This window comes from Embiotoca jacksoni, unplaced genomic scaffold (assembly GCF_022577435.1).
Source record: "Embiotoca jacksoni isolate LCO1_2020_lvr unplaced genomic scaffold, fEmbJac1.0.p SCAF_13, whole genome shotgun sequence".
NCBI lineage: Eukaryota > Metazoa > Chordata > Actinopteri > Embiotocidae > Embiotoca > Embiotoca jacksoni.
Genome location: NW_027185263.1, coordinates 15,422,544 through 15,431,862, shown reverse-complemented (window position 1 = coordinate 15,431,862; position 9,319 = coordinate 15,422,544). Strand labels below are relative to the sequence as shown.

The 9,319-nt window shown below is 39.3% G+C and overlaps 1 protein-coding gene across 1 annotated transcript; it reads left to right on the top strand.

Moving 5' to 3' along the window:
- On the top strand, positions 1-9,319 carry mpp1 (MAGUK p55 scaffold protein 1). The gene is made up of 12 exons (XM_069146865.1): positions 1-377; positions 4,219-4,347; positions 4,433-4,511; positions 4,848-4,933; positions 5,057-5,125; positions 6,719-6,915; positions 7,018-7,121; positions 7,206-7,286; positions 7,588-7,668; positions 7,759-7,961; positions 8,880-8,954; positions 9,046-9,319. Exons 1-12 carry the CDS (start codon positions 24-26, stop codon positions 9,220-9,222), a joined length of 1,635 nt encoding a protein of 544 aa, XP_069002966.1. The 5' UTR covers positions 1-23; the 3' UTR covers positions 9,223-9,319.

Below are 9,319 nucleotides of genomic sequence, written 5' to 3'. Positions count from 1 at the left end.
TGAGCACAGCAGCAGTCAGTTGCATGTTTACTTGCTTTGTCAGCGGTGTCCCCGCTGCAGTTATCTCCTGTATCTCACCTGCTGCTGATCAAAAAACCTTGGACTTTTATCTCAGAGAAAGTCTTATCAAACCGTCAGAGCTCCTTATCAGCACAGTCCTCTATTATAGCATTTGTGTGGCCAGCCTCTTGCGGACCTTGAGCGGGGGCACGTCGGGTTCACATTTTTTTTTTTTTTCTCAAGCTAACGGAAAGATGACGTTAAAATCCAATAAAAACGAAGCTGCTGTCATACTGGAGCCTGCGACCAGCGTCCGGACAGCCCTCTCCGATCTCTACCTGGAGCAGCTTCTTCAAAACAAACCAAAGTCTGACAAGGTAAGGTGTCCAGTTTTGTTTTTTTTACCTTTTATTTTTCTGGACCCCCTCACATTTCAGTGTACATGTTTGCTTCCGGGAAGCAGATACGAGCCACATGACTGTTGTTTGTTCCTCCGTAATATCTCTAAAAATAGACTCTGTTATGTTTTCATAATCCAGCGGAATACCTTGCCTTCCAAAGACAGTTGGATGTTAATGTAAAAATAGCAAGACTGTGTTGCAACACCTGCATTGATCAGTATGTCAGCTAGAATCTAGTAGACATTGCATTGACAATTTTCACTTCTGCATTTTTTCCCCCCTAATATACATATGAAAGTCATGTGACAACTTGAGGGAAACAAGGTTACATCACATCTATATTTTTAGCTGTGATCATAAGTCAGTGTTCCTGTAAGCAAAGTGTTATAGATCCATACAAATATTATTACATAGTACAGTATACTGCATCAGTAAAGTCATCTTAAAGTAACATCACTTTGCCGACTTTAGTTTCTGGGAGAGTGTTATGCAACATATAATAGGATAGATGGATAATACTTATTGGTGTTGCGTTCAATTGTAAACAGTGCTGTGTAATTTAGCCTTCAGCTATTTAAGGGCCACCATAGGGGAACTGGTGTCAGCAGCCAGTTGAAGCCAGCCAGGTTGTTTACTACATCACAATGTCCTTGGCTTTTGTTTAAACTTGTTTACTTTTGACCTATAAAGCCAGATAATGTTGTGAAACCAGCGACTTAGCCCTTTAGCCGGCTGAACACCCTACATGCAGTGTAAGTGAAACATTTAGGATGATTAGGAGAGACAGCTAGGGTGAAACCAGACTCAGCCAGTGATACTGAGGGGGAACTCTTTGTGCTGAACATCTTCTCTGAATTTGAAAAGTCAGCATTGAGCAACTGAGGGAAGTGAGAAAAGGGAGGAAACTCCTGTCCTGACATCAGCAATTTACAGTTCAATAGCCTTGAGTTACAATCTTGCCAACGCATTGTGCTCAGTGCTGATTAGTAAAACCAGTGTCTTTAAGTCAGGTCACATGGACCATTATCTCCCTATGGAAACTTGTGTGTGTGTGTGTGTGTGTGTGTGTGTGTGTGTGTGTGTGTGTGTGTGTGTGTGTCGTGGGCAGTTAATTATATTTTATGGACTCGTTTATCTTGAAGAGTAAAGTGAGAGAAGTCTGTTCTGCTCTCTACATGTTCTAGTTGAGTTCTGCTCCTCATGGAAACCACTGCAAACACTTTAGGCATCAGAACTATGCACTGCCCTACATACACACTCAGTCATGCATATAAACTCCTTAAAACTTGTTATTATAGCCACACTTATCACCGTCACTGCTTCAGCCTTGAAATTAAAGTCCAAATCTGGACTCACACAGGTTTGAGCAAGACAGGCTTCAGGCAGATGAGAGTCAAGATAACATTTTATCATCAGTGGCCCTCCCAGCTCTTTCTGTACAATATGTACAAATTCCTGCCAGAGTGCAAAGACATTGTAGCTCTTAGAGGTTTTTTTTTTTTTTTTTTTTTTTTTTTTTTTTTTGTGATAAGCCCATTACCCATAGTGTGCCACATATAGGTCAAATATACTGTGTTTCTTCAAGAGATCAATAGCAAACAAAGGAGATCCGTCCTAAATCTTACACTGAGGGTGGATTTCTAATTATATTTTTTGACTTGAAAGGCAAAATCCTTTCAAGAACAATAGCAGTTAAAGACAGATTGCATGTAAAAGCAAATGGAAGAATAGCTGTGGATTTAATTATTTTACACAGAGATAGCATCCCATCAGATTCTGTTTGACGCACTTAATCTGCTTCAAATAAAGCCAAATCCACCGCGAGCAGAGAGACGCTCTGCTCTCCTCCTGAGTGCATTCGGCCTTTTGAGCAGCTGTTTGTTTATCCTGCTACTTCTCCACACCCAAAACTGGCATTCAAGTCTCTGAAAGGACTTCCTGACCCCACTCATTGTAGCACTGTAGTTCCCACCAGTCACAGGAACACGGCAATCAATCAGACGAATAACATTTAATCATGTGTTCAATCATGTGAGTGGTTTCAGTGACAGAGCTCTCTGTCGCCATCCTGATGAGACACGTTTAATTAAAAGGCCTTTTAGTGCGACTCTAAATCTAATCATGCAAATATTTTACAGGTCGAAGAAACACTTCTGTTACCTGCCAGTGCTCTTCAGCTGTTTTGTGCTGAAGCAGATCATATTTGACATTCAGATTTACCCTTTCGGTTTCCCTCCTACTCTGTGCTGAAGGTCAGCGCTTTGATGAGAGGAGAGGGAGGACAAAGTCTCTGGCTACATCCAAAACAATTTTGAATGTAGGTTTAACAGTTATTACCTCCTATTATGGCACAAGATAAAAAAACAATAATTGTCATTAGGCAATCACCCAAATAGTCTTAATTTCTGGCACGTTTATGCAATTTCATGTACTACATTTGCATTTATCAAACGTGTATTCTCAAGGTTAATTTCTTTTTGAGTTTGGGCGACTCCAGATTGAAAGTAAAATCCAAAAGTAAGATAATAAGTTTTTGGTGATTCAGTTTTTTGTTATTATTGCTGTACAGATATGTTTTCTCAGAGGATGTCATTTCATTAGTTTTCTTACAATCTGAGCAGTCCCTCCTGTTGCTGTACAGTCCTGACACATGAAGGCTGGTAAATAACTATCATGTTGCACAGAAAAGCAACCGGGTGGCTGTCGTGACAACTCCTGCGTCCTGTCAGATCTTCTGACTCACCAATGTAAAAATAGGACAATAATTTTCGAAATCAGTTTTCCAGACGTTGCTTCTGTCAAAACAGATAATATTAATAATAACGTGAACACCTGTTTATATGTTAAACATGTACCAGAAACATACATTTATAACTAAGAATTACCGTAGAAGTTCCTGTCTGCGTTACAGACCAAACTGCCTTCATGCATGTGGGTTTACAGATGAGGAAGCGGGCGATGATGATATTTATTGGTTTATTGTAGTGCTGATGCTGGAAGATAGATGATAAACTTTTGCTGAAGCAGTGCTGATGTGTCAATTTCCTGCAGAAAGTTTGTGCTGATACAGATAACTCTGATGGTCGTTTAATTCATAAACCTTTTGATATTGTGCACTCATTGTTCTGTTCCATTCACAGAGTAGCATTTTACTCTCTCAGGAGTCATTGCAGGTTATCTTATCTCGTACCTCATACAGTTAGTGTGATTCCTCGGTTTTCTTGATGCGCCAGTGGAGCTCTTTCATGTTGGGTTTTAAAAGTATGTGGATCTCCTCTCTGACAGTGATGTGGACTATCTTTGTTGACACTATGGAAGTAGCATCAAAAAACGGTTTTCTGCTTTTAGACTAAAAAAAACACCAAAGATCTTTGACCTCTAAGTAAAACTTTGAAAATTCATCCAAACACTTTACATTGTAGGATTTTTCTAAAGGAGAATTAGTTTTCTTACATTAATGCTTTTGCTGACTTTGATCACCTGATGGCCCTGGTGGTATCCATGACCACATGAACCTGGCAGACCAGATGACTGGTCATGGTTAATGAGGTGTTATAACACCGGGTTAATTTTCAACCTTGAACATATGTTGAAACTGCAAATGAAACATGGCTGTTGGCACACATGAGCAGAACATGTTTGCTGCAGTTATTGGAAATATAAGTGAGATAATGATCAAAACTGTGCACATGAACTGAACAGTGGATTAAATCACTTGTTTAATAGGAGCTTTAAACTTAGTTATGTTTGTTTTGAGTAAAGTTCATTTTATTTTATGTGAGATTAAACAATGAATGTTTGTTTTTTATTTCAACAGGGGGTTATGCAAACCTATGAGAATAAGGGGGCTGATATCTACACCAATGGTAGTGCTCGACACATGAACGGAACAGAGTTCGACAAGATGAAAGAAGTAGCATTTGAAAAGAATCCTTCTGAGCCAATGGTAAAACAAAAACAGCCTTTAAACTTTCTATATTTCAAAATTGATGCTGCTGATTCCTCCTCACCGACCAAATCTTTGTCTGTAGGGCGTCACTCTTAAAGTGAACGACAAACAGCGGTGCACGGTGGCCAGAATATTGCATGGAGGGATGATCCACAGACAAGGTAATTAATCACATATTGATCTGGTTTGAGTGTTGGTGGGGAGTGTGATGACCTGCGGGGGGTGAAAGAAAACTTCTGTACCCAGAGAGTCAACGCTTCATTCCATTAGCATTTATGTTTAGTGGAAGAAGTCTTTCTCATTTAATAAAACATCTTGCTATATACTGTATAAATACGATATGTACTAGATAGATAGATAGATAAGATAGATAGAGATATGTTGCACATCCAATATGTACTATCTAACACATATTTTAGCCATAATAATAAACTGATCTAAAGCACAGAAGAGCATATCTGGATTGACTCCACTTCTACTGGCTTCTTTTTTTCCAGGATCTTTACATGAAGGAGACGAAATAGCAGAAATCAATGGGAAAAGTGTGACAAACCAAACTGTAGATCAGCTCCAAAAGATCCTCGTAAGTTAAGAAATTATAACTTATCGCAAATAATTTTGGTGCTATATTCAATTTTATGTATGGTACATTTTTATTTTCATTTTACCTATCATTGCTCATTATTTGTGTCATCTTCACACACAGAAAGAAACCAATGGAGTCGTCACAATGAAGATCATTCCCAACATGCAGGGTCCCTTGCGGGTCTGTGAGGTAATGACGTGACCAACAGAACACGTTGGTTTTGCGGTGCTTTTTAATTTTTTTTGTTCAGAGTGAATTTTGTGTTTCACATTTATTCTTTCCAAATTCCTTTAAAATTGGATGAGTAAACCAGGAATCCCTACTTTCCATTTCCATTCAGAGTCCCAGTCAAAGATTAGTTTGATTACTTTGCTACCAGCCTTTTATTGTACCACTCACTTATTTAAAATTATTTTGTTTAGGTGACTCTTCTGTTAGTCAGTGCCCGACCCAGGTGACTATGAAATTAGTTTAAATCTAAAGAACATCTCTCACCTTAGTTTTGCTAGTTTGACCTGAAACACGTTGGCAGTGTGTTTCATTCTGCTATCTACTGGCCACAACATGTTTCTCCAGCAGCCAATCAGGGACCTCATGGGGAATATAAATGGCTGCTCTTGGTTTAGCAACATACTAGAGAAAAGCCTGTGAAATACGATCAAGTACAGCAGACATGAATTTAAAAGAGCTTTTGATAACCGCACAGAGAAACTATATTTTCTTCAGTGATGTTGCTACTTTCTATTAAGCTCTGTCTTTGCTGTGGTCAGTGATGGCAATCTTACTCTAAAGCTTGTAGTCCATTAATATGTAGGCTTAGTTAACACGCTTTGCACACTCTAATGCTCAGAGAAGATCATTTTTGGTGATCCAGAGCACTCCAGTGCTCCCAGTTGTTGTATTGTTTTTGTGTTTACGGCCACTGGAGTGCTTTGGGGAATCCACAAATGTTCATGAATGCTACTAACACTGGTAATAATTCACCCTGGGCAGAATATACACGTGTTCCTGCTGTGGTCTTTGACAGCTTGGTCGTGGTTTGTACTTAAAGACTTAGAATTCAAGGATACTTTAGGATTTTAATCGGACACCAAATAGTGGTCCGCACAAATAGAGCTTGTGTCTCGACTTGAAAACGTACTGTTTACACCATTTCAGTTGAGCTGTCCAAGATCATATAATCAATTCGTATATTATGCTTAAGGGTGAATTTCACATTTAATACACGTGTTTAAAGTCCCACTGTGAATATTTATTCTCAGGGAATCCTATTCATGCGTATGTACACGAGTCCATCATTTGCAGGTACATATTGTTCATAATATTTTGCCCCCATTACAGCAACATGTTCTGCAGACACTGGCAAAAAGCTCCTCAGCTCCAGGCTAACTGTTTTCTTAAATTTGCTTGAATGTTTAAGGAAAACAAATTGTAAAGTATTTCAAGTTTTAAAAGTGAAGTATTTGTATATTTGTAGCATTTCAAAAGGATGACCATGATTCAACTGGCAGAGTAGGATGGTATTGTTTAGACGAGATTGAATGAAATCTGGAGAAACTGTAGAAGTTGTTTACTGTAAACTAAGTATAAAAAGTCGGGTCAAAATTTTTGCTCAGCAGCAACAAATTTGTGGATGTTAGAGATTATACCCATGGCTGGCCTACAGTAGGCGATGAGAGATTATTGAACAGGTCAACGGGTTATCAGTAATGTCCAGTAACAAATACATACTGCAGATGTTTGGTTTAGAGGGAGTTCACCAGATGTGCTCTTCCTCTGCAGATGTACATGAGGGCCCAGTTTGACTATGATCCTGCCAAGGACGACCTCATCCCATGCAAAGAGGCAGGGCTGAAGTTTCAAACCGGTGACATCATTCAGATCATCAACAAGCAAGATCCCAACTGGTGGCAGGGCAGAGTGGACAGAAGTGCCACTGACTTCGCCGGACTGATACCCTCCCCGGAGCTCCAAGAATGGTGAAGATTAACCTCTGCAGAATGAAGTCACCATCACACGCCAAAGATGTAAGAACTGTGCTAAATGTTCTCAGCTTAACCTAAATAACTGTGTTCCTGCAGGAGGGTGGCCAGTAAAAGCAAAGCCAGAGAGGGCACTCCGTCCTGCAGCCCATTTGGAAAGAAAAAGAAGTGCAAAGACAAGTACCTCGCTAAACACAGCTCCAGTGAGTATAATCAGGATTTTTGTTCTTTTCACACAGTTGTGTTCTAGTATGACTTTATCTAAAACAATATGTCTTCTCTTGCAGTTTTTGACCAGCTGGATGTGATTTCTTATGAGGAGGTTGTTCAGCTCCCTGCTTTTAAAAGGAAAACACTGGTGCTGATTGGTAAGTTTCATAACTCAGTTACATTATAAAACATTGTGACATTTTTGATCATCAACGCTGATCCATGTGTACATTTGTGGAACTTTGGTCTCACAATTTATCTCAAAGTGCACATGTAGTTTGGTCTAATCGTTACAAAGGTCAAACTAAATAAGAACAGACCTTTATACTTACATTTAACCAAAGCTGCTGACAGTGTAACTGGTTTAATTTTTTGTTCTCTGCAAATGACATTAAGGTTAATGTTTGATTAAAATGGCCTTAAACTGTAATTTTATTTTGAAAATGCTGCTGTTTTTAGGTGCACCTGGTGTAGGAAGGAGCCATATCAAAAATGCACTGTTGACAAAATACCCCGAGCAGTTTTCCTACCCTGCACCACGTAAGTAGACCCGCTGCCTTTTCTTCACAAAGAGCAGCTGAGTTTACCAAACTGTCCAAAGGCTAATTCTTTAACTCTCCTCCTGCACAGACACGACCAGACCCCAGCGCAAGGACGAGGAGGACGGACAGGAATATTATTTCATCTCCAATGAAGCCATGACCAAGTGCATCTCTCGGAACGAGCTGCTGGAGTACGGCAGCTTCCAGGGATTTATGTTTGGTACCAAAATTGAGACCATCCAGAAGATCCACGAGCAGGGCCAAATCGCTGTGCTGGATATAGAACCACAGGTTAGCTTTGACAGGTTGACACATAACATCAAAGCAATAGATGTGACTCAAGGAAAATATCACTGCTATTCCACTTGTAGTACTGTTCCAATATCAGCCAGAGTCACATAAAGTCAGTCGATGTTTTTATGCCTCCTTCAGGAATTTGAAACCATCTAAAAAAAAGAAAAAAAGAAACGCGTATACTGATGGTTCCCCTTGAAGGTGCACCTTCAATGCTTGTAACACTAATAATCCCCTCCACTGAGCTGCTATTGTTCCCATATACATGCAGTGAGGACTGCATAGCAAAGGTACATGTTTGTAAAGATGGAATTATGAAGGATGATTCCCCAAAATTAATTATTCTGTTCAATATTTCACTTAAAAAGCAATACCGTTAGAATAATAGATGCACAACTTAAGGTGAAAATGGATTCGTAAAGATGATTCTTAGCTGACACTCAAAAATACAGTGTACATCACACAATAACAATAGAAAACATATACACATGAATGTAATAAAATACTAATAAACAAACTTGAACATGATTTTTTTTTTTTTCTAACCATTTGCAAGAATAAAGTAGTGGCTGATGGGCAAATAAAATATCATAAAACTCACTTTTAGTTATCTTTTCAAAATGATTTATTGAGCCAACTGTAATTAAGACAAGACTGATTCCACTTAAATAATCAAATATTATAGTTTTTGTGCACATACTTAATGCATAAAACTAGCTGTCTCTTTGATTTTCACACACATCTAACAGTATGAGGACTAAACATACATATGTAATATATGTATTATATACTCTATATTTTCATTACATTTGAAACCCCATCTAAAATACTTTTTCTTGTTTAAAATGTCAGATACGATCCTTCTACCAGCTGTTTGACTGCAGTTTATCAATCTAACACTAATTCTTCCTGCAGATCTTGAAAATCGTGCGGACTGCTGACTTTGCACCGCTGGTGGTGTTCATTGCTCCGACCAACACAGCTCCTCAGGTGCTACATCTTCATCTGGAACTACTTTAAGTACCTTAATAACACCAAACTGCTTCTGCTGCAAACTAACCTCCTGTGTCTCCTCTCCTAGACTGAAAACTTGCAGATGATCCAGAAGGAGTCGGACGCCATTTTGGCCATGTACAGACACTTCTTTGACGTGGTGCTCGTCAACAACGACGTGGATGAAAGTGTAAAAGGAGTGGAGGAGGCCATGGAGTGTGCCACCTCCACCCCACAGTGGGTGCCTGTATCTTGGGTGTACTGAGAGGTGTTTATTTTGTTTGTTGAAAAGCAGTGCTCACCTGGTAGAGGGCGTACTAATGGCAAGCTGTTTAACATTAAAGAGCTACACTGGATGTGTA

What these genes read in the sequence shown, in the direction of transcription:
- mpp1 (XM_069146865.1), top strand. Translation starts at nt 24, where the DNA reads ATGTTTACTTGCTTTGTCAGCGGTGTCCCCGCTGCAGTTATCTCCTGT. An exon ending in GTCCCTTGCGGGTCTGTGAG is followed by an intron (nt 5,126 to 6,718) that starts GTAATGACGTGA and finishes CTTCCTCTGCAG; the next exon opens with ATGTACATGAGGGCCCAGTT. An exon ending in CGACCAACACAGCTCCTCAG is followed by an intron (nt 8,955 to 9,045) that starts GTGCTACATCTT and finishes CTCCTCTCCTAG; the next exon opens with ACTGAAAACTTGCAGATGAT.